Source organism: Haliaeetus leucocephalus, unplaced genomic scaffold, assembly GCF_000737465.1.
Source record: "Haliaeetus leucocephalus isolate CR32 unplaced genomic scaffold, Haliaeetus_leucocephalus-4.0 Scaffold217, whole genome shotgun sequence".
NCBI lineage: Eukaryota > Metazoa > Chordata > Aves > Accipitriformes > Accipitridae > Haliaeetus > Haliaeetus leucocephalus.
The window spans coordinates 7302369-7324957 of NW_010972653.1; the positions used below are offsets into that span (position 1 = coordinate 7302369).

Sequence of the window (22589 nt, forward strand, 5' to 3'; positions counted from 1 at the left end):
TTGGAAGCAACAGACTGTGGGAGCAGAGGAAGAAAGCAAAGATTGCTTTGTTAATAATACCTGCTCCTAAAATAGGTCAAAACCCCTTGTGGCATTTATAGACTATTTTCTGCCCAATTAATTGAACAAAATATCTAAACTGATCTTTCCCTTATGGAGAAAAATCATTATGCTCCATGAAAATGAAAGAAGGAGTGACTGAGTAGCAGCTATTATGTGGGCTTGATTTTTCTTAAATTGTCAGGTACAAAGCACATACATGCATATCAGTTATGCACACCGTTTTTTTGAAGACATCATAACCTGCACTCTTTTTATGGGTATAGATTGTATCCTAACAAGTGAGAAAGAAATGATGGGGACTGAAGGAAAGACTGCATCTTCAACTGCAGTTCAGGCAAAATGCAAAGGGCCTGTTGATGGACTCAGGATCACGAGAGTCAACTCCCACTGTCAAAGAGAGTTAAGTATGCTCTGCTGTTCAGGAGACTGGACTTTGCCTTTAAAAGTTTCACCTCTGAGAGAAATACAAACTAGCCACAGCCACCTCCACCAGACCTAAACCTGTGGTGCAAGAACATACAGGCATCTCAGAGCGATCCTCAGAGCAGCACATTCACCTGGCTAGAGCGTACATCAGTGGACTGCAACAGGAGCTGGACCAAAGACCCAACTATGGGTCAAATGAGCTCTAAAGATACCCAGATTCACTCTTTCAGCTAAGCTGGGAGGCGATGAGTCAGAAACCACAGTTACACCAAGAAGTGAGGCAGGAGGTCTCTTTAGCGAATGTATAGCACTGAAAAGTCCCTATGAAGAACCACAGGAGACACATTCATTTAAAATATCTATTGAAATTACAAATTAAACTCTTCAATATGATTCAAAGTACAAAACACAACATTAAAAGGCATTCAACAGCTCTTTTATACATCACAGTGTTAGTGGCACAAAATGTACTTACATTTCAAATACATCAACAGAACTATTTTTACACTGGTCAAATACATTATTTATACATATGCATGACTCCTTCATGCTTATCCCTATACAAGTTTAAAATACATCCATGATAAAATGATCAAGAAAGGTTCAGTTATGTACCACGTACCTGTACCTAATGTTCCTGGAATTCTTATAAGAGAGATATACAAATCAAAGCAATAATGAAGACCGCAGGGCTCTAAACACAAACAGCATGTCTTACTTAGTATAAGTGCATTAGCAATTAAGCACTGATGCAGGCTTTTTTGATGTCTTTTATATCACTGTCATCAACAACAGTATTCTACCTGTTTTCCTCAGGATTTTAGCTTATGTATGTGAAACGTACAAACTTTGGTTTTAAAAAAGCAAACCTGCACAAAGCTTTATGGCATGCTGCACCTCACTGGGATGGAAATGGCCTGTATTAAATATATTTACTCCTATACAGTAAAAGGCCTACAGATGAAATGAACAAAACTTCCATTTTTATTTTCCTGCCCACAACAATTTTAAATGAAAAGCACTTCATCTTCTTCTGATCCATGACTATTTTATCCTGGCAGGTCCATAAACAAGAGTGCTTTTCACTAATTTTGATTGTGTTTCCTGCATGTCAGATCAGCTGTAAGCTGAGAGTTGATCCAGTCAGCTCTTATTTGGGATTTTGCCTAATTCATAAGCTGGAATATTTGACGAAAGATCATGCTGCTTGGTATGTGGGGGAAAGCATCCCAAATTCTTGGCATGCTAAAGTCAGTAGTAGGAGGTTTCAGGATGAATGCCAACATGAATAAAATTGAAATATTAACATAAAACTACAGTAAGCATTTATATATAAGCTTTCATCACAGAATCTTGAACACCCTCAAAACCAATTAATTTGCCCTCACAGCCCTCCTGTGAGGTAGGTAAACATTGGTCCATCCATTTAAAAGATGGTTAAATTGAGATAAAAGGAGATAAGTGACTTGTCCAATGTCACATGGGGAAACCCCAGTGCTACCAGCACTGAAGTCGGTGCAGGCTGTGCTACTGATCTCTCTCAGGACTGACTTCAGCCCAACTAATGAATGGCAAGTCTAGGGAGATGCAAAGCCTCTGGAGTCTGGACTCCACACTCACTCACTAGACATGACACCACCCCAACAGAACACGCAAATGATGTACTGTTACAAACTCCATTAAAAAGAGCATTTGAGACAATGCAAAAAACCTAAATAATAGCATAACCATAAAAACCCAACAGAAATCATGCAGTGAATCTTATTTTTTCTGGTGAAAAACCTAAAAAGCCAAAGCTGTTGTAACAGAATTTCATCTGAAAAGTAGCAGAGACAAACATTCACTTTTCCATGGCAGGGGGTTTAAATGTCAGAGTTTAAAATAATGTATTTACAATTCAATTTCAGGGTATTATATGTCACACTATCAACATAAGTTGTAACATAAAAACGCCCCGAACTCAATACATCACCACCAGAAGTTGCTACTTTGGAAACAAATCAGCATTAAAAAATTTAAAAAAAACCCAAAACCAAAAAAATCCCCTAGAAGAATACAGATGGAATGACATTTAGCAAGCCTGATAAAATTAGGTATTTGGTAAATATATGTAGGCATATAATCTCTCCCAACAGCCAGGATGTGAAATGAGAAATGTCATAAAAATCTCCAGTAGCAATTCAAGTATGTTGAGATCAGAGACAGAGATATACTGACAGAAGTACAGTTTTCTCATTATATATAATGTTACCTGTGAGCATTGATCATAAACTATTATTTTAAAAGTGTCTGTATTTGTAAAAGACGACTTCTTTCATTTTTCTTTTAAATCTGACAATGCATTAATTTTGACTTTGATTATTAACTGGCCACACAGTACCATGGAAAACTAAAGTTTTGCCACATAAAGACTGTCTCTAAGAAAGGCACAGAGAAAATACACCTCATACCAGGACACTCTAGCACTGTTACCAGGCCACTGCACCTCTGCTGTTTACTATCATCCCAGTAGTAGAATCGGTTATTAGAGCCACTGCCACATACAGCAAAATCCCTTAGTGCTCCCAATTAGAAAATTAACAACTCACAAAAACTTTATGTCCCGTTGTCCAGTTTTGGGGTTTTTTCTCCAGTTAAATACAATTGCAGGGCCAAGGATGGAAGGCCATAGTTAAAGCTTACCTGCAGGAAGCTGTTCTTTGCAGAAGGGTTTCCATTACTTCTGCACACTGAAGCTATGACTCAGGACAGCCCAGGTGCTCGGCTTAGGGTAGGTACCTCTGGGGAGATGGACTGAGCTGCTGCCAGAGCCGGAGTGAGATAACCACTTCACTGCCCGCTGAACTCAGCAGTGCTTCACACACCCCTCGTGGGCTTGCAAACAGCGACCGAATGCACTACCCATACTTCCCTACAGTTATTTTTGAACAACTAAGCAATTTTGAATAACAAAGGCAGCTAAAATACTAAAAATACTCTGATAACAAAAGATCTGAACTGTGCATTGCCATAAACAATCTGAAGATGTCACAAGGAGTTCAGACTTGCTGGAAACCAACTATCCTTTTTCTTCATGTTACAATGGCTGAATTCATTAAAATCAAGCCAAATAAGCAAACTGCAGATAACCTCCAGCTCCCAGAACTAAAATCTGTGGTTAGACACAGTTTGAATTTGCATACCATTAAACTTGGAAGAAGGGGGAGGAGAAGAAATTCAAGAGTAGTTTTATAAAAAGACAGTGGCCCTTTTCAAAATTGTACCCTACAGTCTTTTTATTTAACAGATAGACGGTATAAAACAAAAGATAATAAAGAAAGGAGTCATTTCCTTATGCTTGATCTATGAAAACATATTCCCAGCCTGTGACAGCAGCCAGAAGCAGTTGCATTTAAGGGTCTTAATACATTTTCAGTGCAAAGTTATCCTGGCTTCAATATATTCATCCATCTCAGTATGTAGATAATGCACAGAAATAAATGATGATGAAAAAAACCGCAGTCAAAATTCAGTCCATGAGCCATTCAGAAGAATGTTTTCCTTCGGTACTACACACAGACATACACATTGTTTCAGGTGCTTTATATTTCATGGCAAGAAGTTATTAGTCAAATTCTTGTAGGCTTTAAAATCAGAGCAAAATAGTTTTCATCAAAATATTTCTAAAGAGAAACTACAATGATTAATAGTATGTTGACTAGCACACTTTACTACCCTGGGAACACAGCACTGTGAATTCTGCAAAACTATCAAATCAAGTCAAGTGATTATTTTTCAAATAAAAACTCATTTCGTCACAGTATTGTTATTATCAGCATATACCATACATCATACGATATTAACTCTAAAAATGGGCTAAGTAGTTTAAATGTAAAGTACAACTTCCACAAATATCCCAGGCATTTTTATTATTAACTACAGGGAAAACCCTGATGTATTTTTATACTTAAAAGGAAAGAGTCATTGATAACCCAAGAGTCAGCTAAATAGTAAAGTTAGTCCTGTTTTTTTTAATAATTGCCCTAAGGACAGAAGCAATGTAACTTGAACTTCCAAAATATTTCAATAGCGCAGCTATTTACACATTTGGTTTAAATAGGATTATATATATATATGTATCTATATAAAAAGATTAAGATACCTGGATTAGAAGTTACATAGCCCTGTAAGTGTAGCAGAAACCTAAACAACAGCAAAAAATAAAAATTCAGAAGAACACTAGTGGTCCAGCGGTAATCAATACCATCGATGCATTTTTAAAAGAACCTTGATTAGATAGCAGGTTTGTGTTACCACTCAACCTTACAGCTCCATCGAGTCATTTTTAAAATGTAGCTTTCAATCAACAAATTTCTTATAAGATTTCAAAAAATTCCTGGAAGGCAACAGGACCAACTTTGTCCCTCTAACCCTCCCCAAATTTCAAGAAAGGCATAGGATGGCCTATATGCACCTTATTGATTTTGTTATACTTGGAAAAATAGGTATTAAAAAGGACATTGTGATGGCTTTAACAAAAACAGATGTGTAATAAACAAGGTAAAGTCACACTAAGTTGACTATCTGATTTAAATGATAGGCAACTTAAATATATACAGGAATAAGACACCAAATTTGGAAGTGAACAGATAGGCAGAAGTTTAGATTTGTATGCATTTTCAGCTTGTTTTGCTGATGGCATTCAGTACAGTTCCCAGTCCACCAGCAGGGCAGCAGAAACTTTTTGCATTATTTTTAGCAGTATCACCTCTTCATTTCAGATAGCTACCCAGGTCTGTGGTCTCCCTTTAGCACCAGACTTGCCTTCCATTACCCTCCTTGTCTATTATCAATTGAGCAATGCAACAGTAGTAACCACAGTTCCTGAAACCAAGACTGTGTGTCAATGAAAAGCAGAATGGGGCAAGTAAGGCTAGAGCAATGTAAGTGCAAGAGGGAAACATCAACAGCGACAATAAAATCAAAACACATGTTGTAATGAGTCCAGTCTTCTCAGTCTAGGTAGGTAGTGGGTCATCATCTCCTTTATTACATTTGCACTTGCAGCACAGAACAAATGGTGTAGCAAGTAGAAGGAAAGGGGAGGCCACCAAAAGTAGAAGACCAAAACCTGCAAAAATTCCTACCACCTGCAAGAGAAAAGGAATAGCATTGTGTTAGGGACAGCAATTGCCTAGATTCTGCTGACACCAGTGCATCATCAGTGTCCTTCAAAAGGATGTCGGCAAACATCATTGACCTTACCAGAGCCAGGACTTCCCCCCAAAGCGTATGCTACAGTCAGCTCCTGCAATCAGTAAACGTGAGTGCAGTCGGAGAGTAAACACTCATGTTTCATTGCTCCAGTCAGAACCGTGCCACACAACTCAGTTCCACCACACAAAGTGATGCAGGTGGTTATTTGCCTTTTTGAGTTTTGCTATATCTCAAATGACTAATGAAGCAACTGACTAGATACTTTTTTCTTGACCAAATCTAAATATTAAATATCAGGATCAAGACTATAAGACACTTAGAGACTCCCACTTTCAGGTGCTCCCCTTTTTGCTGGAGAAGGCTCCAAAAAGAATCTGTGAAGGTTTTGGTGTTCACTGAGAATCTGGGAAGACTCCCACAAACTTTCCACCAGCAGGATCACAAGCTTGGGAATCTCAGCCACAGATTACAAACACTGTGGACTATAGGAGGACTTTGCATATGCAATGGCTTTTTGCAGTCAGACCTGAGTTCATCCTGCTGGTTCAGGGGACACGAACTTATCTAAAAGCATTTTTTTAATTGACATTTATTGATCACCCTCTTCCCAGCATGGGCAGAGGGCAACAGACCTACCCATCCTGTCACTGTGCCAAACCCTATGAGTTTCTACAGAGTTTAAATTTGGAAAATTACTGAAAAAAACATTCAAGTGGAAGTTCATCGCCTGAGGAAGTTTCTTTCCCATTTGCCATAGGCAACTGTTAAGAGTAATGCTGCAACAATATGCCTGCAAATTATTTGAGAAAATAATTTAGATTTATTCACATGAGAGTGTCTGTGAATAATTTGGAATAATTAGGGCAGAAATGGAATGCTAATCTGCTAGCAAAACCTCACAACAGAAGGCAAAATGAAATTAGAGTGCAGTACTCATTAAGAATTCTTCTAGCCAGGGCTAGAAATGCCGCTTCAATTTGCTGGCAAATATTTAATTAGTCATGGTATAGATAGGATGATTTACTAGCACTTTTGTCAGCCACAGACAATTTCTCATTCCATTTACTGTGTATTTCTTTTTGCAATTCCAGTGTCCAGGCGTTTTTGGAGGGGGGGGCTGAGAGGCAAGGCTGGTTGCAGGAGATGGCGCTGTGGGACAGCAGTCACCCCCCTCAGGCTGTCTCCTACCAAACCACATTCTTTCAGTCTTGGCTTTTGGCTGTCCAGGGATAAGGAGCTCAAACTTCCTTGCCCTAACAATTTTATTTCTTGCCAAGAGCAATTTCATTTTCAGCTTCAGAGGTGTGCACATTTCATTGCTCATTCTTTTTTTGGAAGTGCTGAGAACCTGACACAACTTCCATTTACTAAACTTTGCATTTATTTGCTACAGATATAAACCAAAGCTAAAGTCTCACCTCCTTTAAAAAATGTGAGCCGCAACTATTGCCATACCGCTCTTTGGAGACAGCATGCCCTTGCCTAGCTCTCTGCAGCCCAGGCTAAAAGTGCACTGGTCAGACAGAGCCAAGCGGGAAGTTAGCAATTCAGTGGACCAGATTGACTACTAGTAATTTTTATGAGGTATCTATTTACACCTTCCTTTCAGCCTCAATGTGTCATCAAAGAATTCATTAAGTTTCATTTTGTCTGTTGTGAGGGGGTTTTTTGTTTATTTTGGTTTTTTTTTGTGTGTGTTTTTGTTTGTTTGTTTGTTTTTTCAACAAAACTGCCTGCTGAGTATTACTGAGTATTACTGAGTAATACTTACCAAGTATTTTCTACTTGGTTCTGTTGCTTCTGAAGAAGTTGCTGCCCTACTCAACATCAAGCCATTCCCTCTGCCCAAAACAAATATTTTTTTTTAAATCCACAAACAACAAACCAATGGCTCGCCTCAATTTGCCTTGCATAAATACTCAAAGAAACTTAACATAAGGAAACAATTAAAATGTTGATTTGGCTTTAGTGGGTTTAGCAGAAGTATATCCTGACTGGTAAAGAATTATCACTTTCTTTCTCGACAATGACCAGAATATCAAGCATACTGTCTATCAAACATATTTGCACTAACTGCCGTGGCTAAGAACAGATTCTAAATACCAGATTAATCACCTCATATTACAGTATATCAAGAAAGCTTACAGACCCACACACTTCCTAAGACACCATTGGCTAAGCCAAGCAAAACCCAGTCCATAGCTCAGGCACCCACGGGAATATGCGGAGGGAGAGGGGTGTGATCCTTCTCTTTATTTCTATTTAGCAATTTGTCCAGACTTGGGGTTTATGGTCAAATGGAAAGAAACCTGTACTTCAAGAAAAGTACTTCATCTCAAGCTAAGGTAGCTTTTTACTGGCTCACAGTTAATTTAGGAAGAGATGACTCAGATACTCAGATGTCCCTGTTATCTCTGAAGTGACCGTAAAGGCAGTAGATTGGACCAAGTCACACATTGGCATTTACACTTCATGCATCAAAGTAGTGCAGAGAGCTCTTTCATTACCAGCATTCACATTGGGTCCAGCAACACTGGATCTAGGTTACAAGAGGTACCCCCACACTTTTTGTAATTGTCAATTTGAATATGTGTTTGAAACTACGGATAAGCTCATGGGATTACTTCCTATGCAACCTACATGAATGAATCAACTGGAGTCCACAGCAAGATACTGAGCATACTCAGGTTTATTCCTTTCCACTTCTGGATCTGGAGCTAAAGACCTCTTGCAGGATGAGCTTCCCTGTTAATAGTATGGATGGTGGCAACCTAGTTCATCATCCAAGTTTACTGAGAGAATATCTGGATTGGCACTTAACTGGCTCTGCAAATGTACCCTTTCTAGTTCTCAGGGGCTTTTGGCCAAGGAGCGTCCTCCCTGGGAGAGGTAACTTCCTTCCCAAGCTACTGTCCTCTTCAAATCTGCTATGAAAATCAGTTACCATTTGGCACAGAACTTCACCCTAAGGTGTTAAAATGAGTAAGGCAAAGGAAGGCACTATGACAGTAGTAGACCTGTACAGTGCTTTTAAAGATCTGAGCTTTACCTGTGTTCTGTGCCAGATAACAGACGCTCTGGAGTGTCCCAGCTTGTTTCGACAAGGTCCTTTGTCATAATGTATAAGGAGAAAATCATCCTACAAAAAATTAAATGAAAAGGTAGGCAATAACCAGAAGTACAAACTGTTCTTCAAGTTATAAAATACTATCTCCGGAGAACTTATAACCAGGAATTGCACAGGAAGATAAAAGCTTAGTGAAGTGGATATGGCCAGGTCCAACCTTTCCAAAGTGCTTTGTTTACAGTTAAGCATCTTCACAAACAGGTTTGTTCAGCAAGTGTTACATATCTATAATGAATACTTCTCCCAAAGGCTCTCGAGCTGCATATTTAAATGCTAGGATGGAATTTACAAGAGGATCCAAGAAGATAAGCTGACCATTGCATATATTTTACACACATACAGAAAGAGCAAAGTAAAATGAATACTTGTACTGCAGACTTCCCAAAGTTGGTTCCTTTTACTAGTTGAAGAATAAAAGCACAGCACAGATTTTTAAGAAATGATGTCCCTATCTGTCCTGCCATCCTTTCGCAAGCCAGCCAAGATAGCAGGCCTAGTACCGAGGGAATACTGCTTTTTAACTGAGCCCATGAGAAGCCTGTGACTTAAGGACTGTTAGTAAAGAATTCAAATGGGCCAACCACAGAATTTGAATAGTCAGAGTAACTTTTGGAAACCTAAAACATTTCCGTTGCTATTGTTAACAATGCTATAAAGTAAAACAGATGACATGGAAACAGATGTTGTGTATTGTATATACTCTGATCCTTGGGCACAATAACAGGCTGATTTAAAGAAAACATAAACATATGACAGCAGCAGCTTAAAGACAGACAAATTCCTGGTGTTAGGAGAACATTGTATTCTTTTTCATATGTCAGATCTATTTCTTGTCCCACAGAATACAATGAATGGTAAACAAATCTGACTGCTAGTCTCCTGCATGGTGACACACCATTTCTAGAGTTTATTAGACTTCCACAGACTAAGAACATTGCTGTACTCATCCTGTAACTCCTTTAAGAAGGGGAACGTGGAAAAGTCAGTACTAAATGAAGAATTATTAAAAAAAAAAAAAAAAAAAAAAAGGGCAGCCCCGCCCCCCCCCCATGTAAGTTGCCACGTAAAGATTGCAAACAGAATATTTTCATAAGATTTTACTTTTTAATAATTATTTACTGCCTCACATAGGCAAAATGCTAAGATCACACAGGTCAGATAAGTAAAACAGAGCATACAAATCCTATCAAATTACCAGCGTCAGCTCTGGTGGGTTGTGGTCCACCAAGTCGGGCAGAAGCTAGTGAGCTACTATTTAACTGATTAATGTGACAGCTGGATGGCAAAGCAATGAACTTCTAAGCTTCTGAGAACCAGACTGCATGGCATGTACTTACATCAAGAGATTCCAGACAGTACCAGCAAAAGGCATGTTTGCAGTTCTTACACATCATTTGGGCACAACCTTCATCCCGTTCAATGTAAACTTTACACTTTGGACAGCGTTTGATTGGAGCATCATCTTCTTCCATTTTAAAAACTGAACTGTGGGAGAGAGTGAGGAATTAGTAAGATGCGTGGCCATGTCCGTTTAGAGAAGAACATCTAAGAACTATGCTAAGAAGGTAAGCCTAATTTTTCATTTAAAAAAAAATAAAAAGGGAAATTACTAGAGATCCAGATATTGAACTGGGTTTTATTATTCAGATATTTTGGCTATACTCTATTTTTCAAACATATCTCTATGAAAATTGTTTAATGACTACAGTGTGTAAAGGTCAGGACACTTTCTTTACCACATATTTTACCAACTGTTTTTGTTATCTAGTGATACTAACAGATATTATGCAGTTTTCTCCTGCAATATATCAGATGAGCAGCAGCTAGTTCACACCTAAATACTTTGCACATCTAGGTTATTTTCCTTTTTCCTCCCTTCTTCTTTCTCAGAAGAGGAAGCAATACCTTGATGGCACAACAAGCCCAGACCATATTCCTTCGGACTGGGGCACCAGGGACGGAGTGCTTGTCTCTGCCCTCCTTGAGGATCCTCCCTAGGAATTTCCCTCCAAATCAGGAACCATGAGGTTTTGGGGGCATGCTGTTCTTTCAGAGTTGATCTCTTTGTCTCTAACACTGTCCTAACGAGTCACTGTTCATGAGTTAGCGTCAGCACCGCCTTTTCTTGTCTTGCATGACTGTGCAAAACCATAGGATGTCCCCTCATATAGTGGGCACAACAAAGAGGAATGTGGAAACTCTGGAAGAACATTTATTTCTCTTGAGTAGCTGTCTACCATACGCAGGTTTTATGCACAGTAACAACTAAAATGTACCTTAACAAATGACACTTCCTGCAGCCACTGCCAGTGGGAGATACAAGAACGACTGATAGGGAATCAACAGTTTGCTGGAAAACAGGACTGACCCTTGATTGATTGATTGATTGATTTGCCCAACGGCAGGATAAAAGGACACACACTCATTAGTAACACTAGGGGCAACTGTATTGCAGAAAAATGCTTTGAATCCATAAACTGTATAGGAAACTCCAAACGCATGGTAGCACAAACTGCTACTGGCACATTATGCTCCAAAACAATGAAAAAACAAACCTCAATGGAGTAAAAAATGAAGCATGAAATAAAAACTAAAAGCGACCAAAACACTAAGGAAAATAGATAAAGGTTTTTACCTTGCTATGAAATTTAGTGAGCTTCAGTTCTGCTCAAGCACACACAAAAAGCATGTGCAAAAGTTACTATATTTGACCAGGAACTCATCATGACAACATCCTAGCTAGTCATCTGTTACAGCAAAGCTTGAAAGAAGACAAGTTAGGAATAGCTAACTCCAAGGCTGGCCAGGGCTTTAATGACACCTTGAATTGTTATGCAATCTTTCAAAAAGCCCAAACATTAAGTGGAACACATGCACAATGGTCTTTCTTATTCACTGGCTGCAGTATGCCACTGGAAACAGCTTGAAACAGAACTTAAGATTATTGGCCAAATGCGCAGCAGTTACAGTGATTAACAGGGTATCCTAGAAATCACTGGCATGATGTTACCAACCCTCATGCTGTCCAGAATAGCAGCAGCAACAAGATCTTCTCTGAAGAGAAGCTCATGAGCTGCTTGGACATCATATTTTTCCCACTGGGGCAAAAGGGTTGCTGATGGAGGCTCAAGCAGCTCCTTTGTGCTTTGCCGGGAATGGTGGCAACAAGTGAGGTTGCCAAGAGCTATCCAGTTTTGGAATACAGCATTAAAAGAACAGGAGTGACTACGTGAAGGAAATAACAAAATATCAGGAAAATGTCTCTTTACTATTCACACTCCGGTTTGTTCAAAGATTGAGCATTTTGTTTCTCAATACTTGATCTTTTGCAATACTTTACCTTGTTTCTCCTGGAAGAAAAGAGATTGGCATGTTCTCTTGACAGCCTTGACCTGGATGCCAATTAGATTTGCAAGCAGAGCAGAACTCAATGTCGCAGGCTTTGCACTGGACCAGCTGGGGGTCCTGTGGGCTTGATTCCTGGAGCTGGCAAACGGCCTGGCAAGTAGAGGATGGACACCAAGTCCGACATGGATCCAAAAGCACTTCTGCAAAGGGAAATAAAAGAACAAAATTCAAAAGCAGTTACAAGACCAGCCTTCTACAACAATGTATTCCAGCTGAGGTTGACCGGCAGGGCATTTGAAGACACACATTTTCAAAAGAAGCCTTTTAATTAATGCTACACACTTAGACATAAATCTGGCCTGCTTTGCAAACAGAGACCAAACTAAAGTGAGTTTCCTGAGTTTGAATTAACTGCCCAGTTTCATTCACTGAACTAAACTTGTTCTGAGAATGAGATGTTTTATTTTTCTTCAGTTGTACTTGAAGTTAGATAGACCATATAGTATGCAGGTATAACCCATCAGAAAATGTTTTTACAGTGCCCAGTAGGACTCTCTTTCAAGTTGGCCTCTGCCCTAATGTAACCATATGATTAACAATAGCTTAAGACTGTTATATAGTTTCATCCCTTTCTTGGAGGCTGCTTACTGGTAAGTTATTTCATGTTTCAAAGCCCACTGAAGTCCATAAAAACCTACCAATGACTTCAGTGGTTTCTAGGCTGAGTCCTGCCCTAAGCAAAATGTTACTGTAAGCTCTCTATGGCCACACAGTTCAACATCCCCATAGGCACCCAGTCAGCTTATAACCTCATAAAAATTAACAAGGTTCATGTTATCGTTACACACAGAACTACCTAGTAATTCTGCACCAGATATCGTCATGGGAGATAATGTTGGCTCCATAAAAGGGGTCAGTCTACCTCCCCAGCCCCTAGAGCACTGGTAGTACTCTACTCTACTCAAACAGCAAAGCTCGAAATAGAAGTCACTCCCTCCCTTAGTTATAGAGCAATATAATACATAGCAATTTTCTTTCCTTAGTTTATTCCCAGAATGCTGCAATTCTGGGAATCACACAGGCAAGAACAGAAACAATGTTTCTCTTTTTTTTTTTTTTGTGAGGACCGAACAATTAATGCACAAGGCTACTGCATGAACATGTGCAGAGCCAGATTCTGATTTACGGGATCGCTCTGGAGTGATATCATTCCCACAGCTTTCCAATGGGTAGTGTTACATGTGTTACCTCTTTCAAACTGTAGCTTCTTATACCTTTGCATGATTTCTGATGCAACCATGCACTCAATCTGTTGAAGGAAGGAAAAGGAAAAGACAAATTTCCAATTAGGAACAGCAATAATCTAAGGCATTTTCAACAAATTAAGACAAAATATTTGACCTTTAGAGAATTATTAAAAAGTATGTTGGCAACAATAGCAGCTGTAACATACAGGGCAAGACACATTTAAACATCCTGGAAAGAAAAGGAAAAAAAAAAACCCAACTATTTGCAGTAAAAGTGTACCTCATTTTCTTGCAGATGACCTCGCTTTGGGCAGGCAGCATCAGGGCAGCTGATAGCTGTTTCTAGACCTTCTTTGATCAAAAGTTCCACGTACTGTTTTAGGCACTGTAAGAGAGCCAAAGACTAGTTAACTATCCCACCAAGAACAAACCACTTAGTATTTTAACAGCTTTACTCTGAAAATCTGAAGAACTCAAACTTCTCTGAAAAAACAGACACTACCATGTCCCTTCTACAGCCATGGGCCATGCTCCCAGCTTTTGCCACAGTTATACTTTTAAACAGAAAATAGCAAGTTCATTTTCCCATCAAATAACTCTTCCTCAATTTAAAATACGCAGCAAATTAAAAAATAACACTAATGGGGAAAAGGACAAATCAAACAGGGAGTTAGGAAGGGGAAAAAAAATAATAAACCACCACCAAGATAAAATTAGATTAACCACACTCCAAACATCTTTATATGACTGGAAACCACAACACAGTTTAGTAAGCAGTAACAACCCATAGACAGACATCTGTCAAGCACACCAGAGAGCAAAAGGGAGCGGTGTATCTTGCCTTCTATTTCTAGAAAATAACTATCCGAACTTCATGGTTAAAGACATATCTTTTCCACAGAAAGGAAAAATGTGAGAATTAGGACTCCCAGAAGAACTACAGTTTCCATGGGGACCAAATAATAAATATTGGTAATACTAATACTTTTCTCCCCTAGCAACTGCAGCATTTTACCCAAGTCATAACTGAAAACGTAGCATCTAACCAAAACAGAGAAGAAAAGTGGATATTTTAGACTAAGGGCAAATTAAGACCAAACCTTGTTGTTCTTGAAGAGCAACCACCACCCTCCAGCTCCACGCTTCCCACATCAAGGTGAGAGCTACTGAATAGGTGTCTGCTGGGGAGGCAAGGAGAGCGATGGAGGGGGAGAGAGAGAGAGATCCTTCTCTCCAACTTCTACCAGCGTGACCCTACACAGAAAGAGTAAATGAGGGTCTGCTGCTTTCCAGCGGATGGGTCCTGCTTGCGAGCTCAGCTGGCAGTGGCAAACCGGAGACAATTACAGAAAGTAGGCCCCTAACTCTCCATTACCAGATGTGTGAATAAGGAGTGAGGCTAGACCAAAAGCAGAGTGCAATGAAGATACAAAACAAGCTCAGCATACAGCTGGGTGGGACGTGAGAAAGATTACACACTGCAGCAAGCTGGCAAAACAGGGACTTCAGTTACCATTTCCAGACAGAACTTGTAAAAGGTATGCAGCTGCTGACTCACCATCAGCCTGGAAAGGCAAAGGGCTGCATCAACCTTGCGGAGTCCAGCGTGCCTAACTGCAGCTCAGAGCGCAAAGCCGCTTCTTGCTTCCAACCACACCATCAAACAGGCCCACCAACAACCATGTTTCCAGCTTAAACCTTCACATGTGGCTTGTAGCTGCTAAGGTTCAGACTTTGAGTCTACTCATTCAGCCTCTTCTCTTCCTGTTCAACCTCTCGGTATGTCTACTCAGCTCCTTTCAGAGACCCTATCACCTATATTAACATTTTATTCTAGATTTTACCTCTTGCAGCTTGATTGCAGGAAAAACTTCACTTCCTGCCCACACAATTTCTGCTGCTCTGGTACACAGCTTTTCGGGTGGCAACGTGCCACCACCTTGAGGGCACAACAATTCATTTCTGTCAGAGTCCCCTTCCCTGTATCTCCTATGCAACAGAGACAACAGGTCTATTTCTTGGAAAAGAAAAACAGAGACTGGATAATTGATAACTTTAAAAGTTTTACATGTGTAAAAAATCCACTTGTGACAGATTATGGTCTATGCCTTCCTCTTTATCAGTAGGGATTTAATGAAGCCAACTGTTCACTTGGTAGATGTTTGACTTGGAGAAGGTTTCCAAGCCTTCACTTACGGGCTCTGAAGGGCAGGTGGTGAAGCAGCTCAAGAGAACCACTAGCAGCGACCACAGCAGGCTGAGCTCTGCAAGAACTAGATCCTAGGTTGCATGCCCTGGCAAACTATGATTTCAGCTGTAGTGAGGTATTAGTGTTGCTATAATGACACTATTGGCTCTTCCCTTTCCCCTCCATTTGCAGATGCCAAGTGTGGATTAAAATGAAAATGCATACATTTTTAATGCCAGCACTTAGCACTCATAGAAAGTACTTTTCAATCTGAAGGAGTTTTGCCATCATTAATCATTAATGTGGTTAATTCTCCTCCTCAACCTGCCTGGCACCATTGCCAAAGCCTGTTCGATTTGTTTCCCTTTCCTCACATCTTCCAAGGAACGACACAGTTCATCCCTGCCTCAAGCAGTATCCAAGGCCTTCCCCTTCCCCTGATGTGGTACTGGCCCCTTCCTCCTCAAAAACAGCACAGCCAAAGTGCACTTCTTATGCTACATCTTCTGGGAACGCAGATGCTGTCTTGAGGCCATGAAATATCACTGTAAATCAGGCAGAGGATAAAACACCCTGTCTGCTCAAGACTTGTTCACTGCAGAAATTTCTTGGGTGGACAAGCAGTAACCCAAAGTGATTGCAAGAGAATTTGAAGCACAGGGTACCTGCGGCTTCTCTTGAGAGCGGACACAAGTTGCCACTTGTGTCAGAAAATTTTAAAGTGGCTACAGTACTAGAAATGCACCAGCATGCAAGCAAAACAACGCAGCAGGATTAGCTACTCAGTTATATACTATGAAAAATTCATTACAAAACAACTGCAAAAAGATGACAACTAAATTGTTGCTCATTTTCTATGCAGCTTGTAGTTGATCCCATGCTGGAAGAAAATATCTTCATAGCATTTCCATTAAGGTAATAAAGTACCACATAGGATGAATGAAAAACGTGGGAGAGTAAGTCACCCCGAACAACTTTCAAAATGTACTGTATTACATAATTTTTCTCAGAGAAAACAGGAGCTGAAATTAGGTACCTAAGGGCTGAGGTTGGAATAAGGTCACATGATATCCTTCTTGTTGTACATTGACCCTTATAAAACCAAAATGCTGAGAAGTATCTTTATTCTTTCTTTACTGGACAAGTGTCAATGGAAATTTACTTTTATTTGAAGCAATACTTCTGCTAAATTCCACTTGTTTCTTGCTTTAAAAAAACCCCTCATCATATTTCAGTAATTAAATAACTAAATATTATTTAAGTAAGTCACACTTGGAGATATTCTAAACCTATCAAAAACTGATGGTGGTTATTCTGTACATTTCTACTCATGTGTATAGTCTGACATGATAAAGCCAGGGTAAGACTTGGCATTTCACAAAAAATAACTCTTTACTGAATTAAGTAGGTCATAAGTTTCCTTTGCATTTTTTTGTACTTAGTTTCTGTACTCTGACAATCTTCACCTGGAATAATGAAGACTTGCCTAGCCAGCAAGAGAGGACCAAGTGTGTAAGTTTTTAGTCATTAGACCAGCTACAGTAACAAACCATGTGTTTGCTCCTACCCCTTCCCAATCCAGAACTACACCATGTCAGTTTATAACAATCGTTAGGCAAGTTACTCTGGTTTATGTTGCAGTTGCAACAAGTGAACAGGTAATCGTAGCAGCTTAGATTTCTGTCTGCCATGCACACTTTCAGCATACCAAATGACTCAGGGGAGGAAAATAACAATTATTATATGATGGCACCCTAGGACACTACTAAGGTTGTTTGGGTTCTGTAACTGTAATATCCATACCTTAACGTTCATTTTACAACTTCATATATTTTTAAATTAAAAGGAGATTGTAATATGCTACCATATATGAATGTTAGACAGGGAACCCCATGAAAACTGTCATATAACTTTTGTAATTTCCTAAGACAAAGGAAAGCAAAGCACTGCACAACATATGTGTTATATATAACCTATATATAGCATATATAAACTATATTTAAAACTTTATATAAGGTTTTATAAACTGCAGGTCAAGATGCATCACCTGCCCCAATTGCTGCTAAGATCAGTCGGAAGAGACCAGTTAGCTCCCCTGAGCATTACGCCTGTATTTTTCCCTGTGTATGCACACTCCTTGTGCATCCCTGCTCTGTCCTCTTTCTGCATATCACTGTTGTCCTTTCTGGTATCCAGATGACTTTTTCTTTCCTCCTGTCGTTTGCTGTCCCCATAACAAAGGGCAGGAGCACACCCACTTTGAGGAGTTCTGGCCCAGATCCATTCTCTCACAAAGATCAACTCAGAGTCCAACTCAGCAGCAGTTTTACTATCAGCTGCCTATATAAATTAGAAACACTGTTTTTGGTGTTTTTTTTTTTTCCCTCAGCCTCAGAGATAGGTGGCTAATAAAGGAACAACTTCCCTTCTGAAGCTGCCAAGCATAGCCTAATATTTAAATTTCTGCAAGAGGAATTGTACTTCTAACGTTTCTACATCAAGGATTGTGCCACACAGAAAGGTATATTCAGTGAGTGTTGATGTGCTGTTGCTTTAGAGCTGCACACCATTTTGTCTAACATTAAAAAGATCAAAATACCCTATGAGAATCAAAAATGATTATTTTTTGCCTACTTTCCAAACCATAACACAAAATTTTACTCTGCTGAATTTAACTCTAAGAAACCTCCACAGGCCACAGCAAAATCTCAATATAAAGAATTAAAATGTCTGGCTTTTAATTTTCTTTTAGGAGAATTCCAACAACAATTATGCCTATTTCTGATGACGGTGCTTTGACTCATTTCTCCTGACACCCAAAATCAAATAAAACCATCAGAATTCATAAGAAGGAATCTGACTTTCATTGTTTCCGTGTGAGGCAACATTTATCAACCATCTACTTTCACAGAAAAAAATGTGTTCAACTGATGCCTAAGGTAATTTTACAATACAAAATGCACGCAATTAAAAACACTCAGAGATATTTTTGGTGAACACCTTCGTTTTCTAAAGTAGAAGAGCAAACCTTTTTGAAAAGTTACAACAAATTTACTTTTAAGAACATGTTATTGCTACTATTGCAGGAGACAAGGAATGGCTTTTCAAGATGTCACCTTTTATTTGAGAGTTAGGCAGCAAAAAGATGATCCTGTATTATTTTCTTAACAGCTAGTAGGTGGATTTTGTCAAAATACAGACTTCTCACTACACTAATGCTGTAGATGCAAGTGCAGTCACATGGGAAATTTTATAAATAAGTCAATGGATTTGGAAAGGCCAAAAAAGCATGACAGGATTGCAGAGCCACGTATATCATCACTACATAATTTGATTTATTTCTTGAAACTTCTAATGTATTTTAGTGCTGGCACTAGGCCACAGCCATCCAAAACCAAAATGTGTACTACATGCAAAGTCATCACATGCTGGTATTGGTAAAACATTTTAAAAAACCCAAACACCTACTGATAAAATTGAAAGGGAAAAAAGAAGAAATAAAAGGAAAGAAATCCAGCATTTATCAAGTTCTAAAAAAGAAAGGGAATGAATTTTTTAGAATGCATTTGTTAAAGGTGAATATTAAAGGCAGAGGAAGGCAGTTGCTATTGTGCACAAATAATAACTAGGTAAGTAACCCTTCACCTTGGGTAATCACTGAGTTTTGCACCACACTTCAGGAATGCAGAGAAGGGCTGACATGCTTTTTCATCAAGGGAGGGTTTTTTTTTTTTTTAAACAACAAAATCTGATTCTAAAATTAGTGGCCCTAAGTTTCAATGCAAAGAGGGGAAATGGAAAATAATACTGGGAAGAAACTCAAACTGAACAAGAAAATGTTTCCAAGTAAGACGATTATTAACATGTATACCAAATTGCTGAAGTCTTGCAAATTTTATATCATCTGCAAACCAGGAGTAGATTAACTTCTAAAAATATACATGCATATATACACACACACATATTTATATAAACTTGCATTCAACCACATGAAGAGTCAGGAAACGCTGGCTGGTATTTTATGATCCACATTACAAATGACATCAGGCTACATGAATATAAAGATCCCTTTTGGCTTTACATTCTAGGAAATAACATGAAGAATATGAAAGGATATTGAGTGAGAAGCACTTATTTAGCACTGTGTTGTAATTACAAATCTACAGTTTGGTCTATGTGCTAAAAGGATTTTGTGCTAAAAGGATACTATGCCAAAGCTCAAAAATCATGCAATGAGACTATACAGATGAACAAAACTACTGCAACTACTTTTGATCGTGTTTTGTAATATTCTTGTGTTCCGCATATAGGTATTTTTCTTTACATTACTTAAAAATGAATACTGAGAAGGTGATATCTTTTCTTGCCGTAAGATATTGTAATACCAAGGTTACTCCACTGCCCTGTGCTAATTCTGCAGTCAGTCTGGTGAATAGGTATTTATACTGGTAGACACATCATCCATAAGTCTTCTGGGTAATGTGATGTAATGCTCATTTTTAGCTTTAGATTAGAATAGTACACAGTGAAGCAGTGTGCAATACTCACTGGGGCAGGGGGAGAAAATGTGCGTGAGTGAGTGAACGTCTCTCTCAAATCAGAGAGATGAATTTTAGTGTCCACATCTCAGATAGAGGCTAATAGTCTTGGAATAATAGCTCCCCTCCCATTTGTCCAAACAGCAAATTCACTCTGGACTAGAGAGCTTTTTCCTGAAGAAAACATCACTTTTTCTAGAAAGACTTCCCATTTAGATAAAGCTGAACAATCCCAAGAAGACTCCCCTAAAATAAGCAGCCTACAGCTGGGGTGTTCTCTGAAGAGGAGGGAAGAATGAGAGAGTAAGGTTTGAGCCTGAGTCTTCCTTATTCCTGAAAACCAAGGATTCCTGTAGCCATATATAACTGTCATATGCTACCTTTTTTTTAATATTTTGGTGGATACTTCTAAAAGCAATAGGAATGCTCATCTGGTAATAAGACAAATTCTCTTTTAATCTTAGTGTTTCATAGAAAAAGAAAACTACTTTCTGCCAAATTTCTGTGATACACTTAGAGCATGCAAGAAAACACGTGAGAGAAAAGAAAAAAATTGTAGGTTCCTTGGAGAACTTTTAAGCTTCTTTCAAACTTACTACATGGCCCTTTTGTGTAAAGTAGTAGCTATAATCCTACTCAAATCTATTCTTATTTAATCACAGGCTCAACTTTTAAATACTCTTGCATTGCTGCTCCAGTGTGCACAATTCTCTACAGCAGATCTACAGTCTGGCTTTTTAGTATCACCCTAATCCTACTTGGTTGACAAGTGACTTACTGGAAAATATCTATGCACACTTAATCAGAGAGATCTGTTTGAGGCATACACATGACCATGGGAGTGATCTTTTTTTTCTTTTATTAGATATACTGTCAGCTACGCTGACCAAATCCAAGAACACAAGCTATATTCAACCTCACAAACCACCTAGATCTGAGACAGGTGTTTAATGCTTGTGATACTACTTTGAACTTTAATAGAACATTTCCACTTCTATAGACATCTTCTCAGAGACAATAATCTACTTGCAAAGAAATCTTCACTATCAAAATTCCAATTTTTATTAACCCTGCAGCTGATTCATCATCCTTAAGAATAAATCACAGGAGGAAACAGTCACTTATCTTGACATGCAGTACTTCAAATCTACAAATGTGAAAGCAGTAATAGAGAATAGTCTTACGTGTTTGCTATTTATATCCTTTGTTTTGTTGCAGAGACAAAAATCATGATACACAAGCATACAAAACCTTGAGTCTAAAACAAGCACCTGCAAGACTCTCCAGAGCTCTGCAACAGGGAAATATTTAGTGCCCAAATTTGTCCCCGTATGCTGTGAACAAGAAGGTACACAACAAGAGAGGGACCTCAGCCAGGACCGGAGATGGATAACATCACAGGTGATAAACATTTTCCCCAAAGCAGCAAGGAATTTGAAAAAGCTTTGTTTGACAGCCTTCCTGCCTCTACCTGCCCAGCACTCGGCCTCTTTTTAAAGACACATTTTGTTCAAAATTGCCAAGGGTAAATGCCTTTTCCTCATCCCACACTCAGTTTTTAAGGACTGCACCAGCTGTTCTGCAGCCCTGCTACAGCCTATATTGTCAGCCAAAATCCAGTCACATCATCTCACCTGTAGATGATGACCAAATAGCATCTTGGCTAGGGAAGACAAAACGCAACCCACGTGCTTCCACATCTCAGGACAAACCATCTGAGCATCCTTTCTTAAGCTATAAAAATTGGTCTTGTCCAACAGTCCTTGTGCCCCCAGCCACTGGTGGAATCTCAGGATGGGAAATGGCCAGCAGCCTGCCAGGAGCAGGGACTTGCCACCCATTGCAAACGCCCCTGTGGTTAGTGTAAAGACAACTGTTGATTTATACTGTGGACAACAGCAGAGATTGTGCTGCTTTAGCTCTACCTCTGTCCAACTACTTTCTGACATTACACCCAAATATCATGGGAGTCCCTGATACACCCTTCTTAACTCATGCAAACAACTTGCAGACAAGATATTGGTCAATGTTATCCTGGCCTGCATCAGAAATAGCGTGGCCAGCAGGACTAGGGCAGTGATTGTCCCCCTGTACTTGGCATTGGCAAGGCCACACCTCAAGTACTGTGTTCAGTTTTGGGCCCCTCACTACAGGAAAGACATTGAGGTGCTGGAGCATGTCCGGAGAAGGGCAACAAAACTGGTGAAGGGTCTTATGAGGAGCAGCTGAAGGAACTGGGGTTGTTTAGTCTGAAGAAAAGGAGGCCAAGGGGAGAAGTTATTGCTCTCTACAACTACCTGAAAGGAGGTTGTAGCAAGGTGGGGGTCGATCTCTTCTCCCAAGTAAGAAGTGATAGGACAAAAGAAAACAGCCTCAAGTTGGACCAGGGGAGGTTTAGATTGGATATTAGGAAAAACTTCTTTACTGAAAGGGTTGTCAGGTATTGGAAGAGGCTG

The 22589-nt window shown here is 39.3% G+C and overlaps 1 protein-coding gene across 5 annotated transcripts in view; it reads right to left on the bottom strand.

Annotated features, from left to right (window-relative positions):
- Nucleotides 1-834: 834 nt before the first annotated feature.
- Nucleotides 835-22589, bottom strand: part of RNF144A (ring finger protein 144A) — a 60396-nt gene continuing 38641 nt past the window's right edge. For 4 of the 5 annotated variants that reach the window (XM_010566702.1, XM_010566700.1, XM_010566701.1 and 1 more), the window contains 6 exons: nt 13688-13792; nt 13409-13469; nt 12153-12360; nt 10150-10297; nt 8735-8824; nt 835-5618 (listed from right to left, as the gene is read on the bottom strand). In XM_010566702.1, the coding sequence (XP_010565004.1) occupies nt 5487-5618; nt 8735-8824; nt 10150-10297; nt 12153-12360; nt 13409-13469; nt 13688-13792 (744 nt within the window). In that variant the 3' untranslated portion in view covers nt 835-5486. The remainder of the gene's footprint in view (nt 5619-8734; nt 8825-10149; nt 10298-12152; nt 12361-13408; nt 13470-13687; nt 13793-22589) is intronic. The other variant, XM_010566705.1, reaches the window with a different exon arrangement.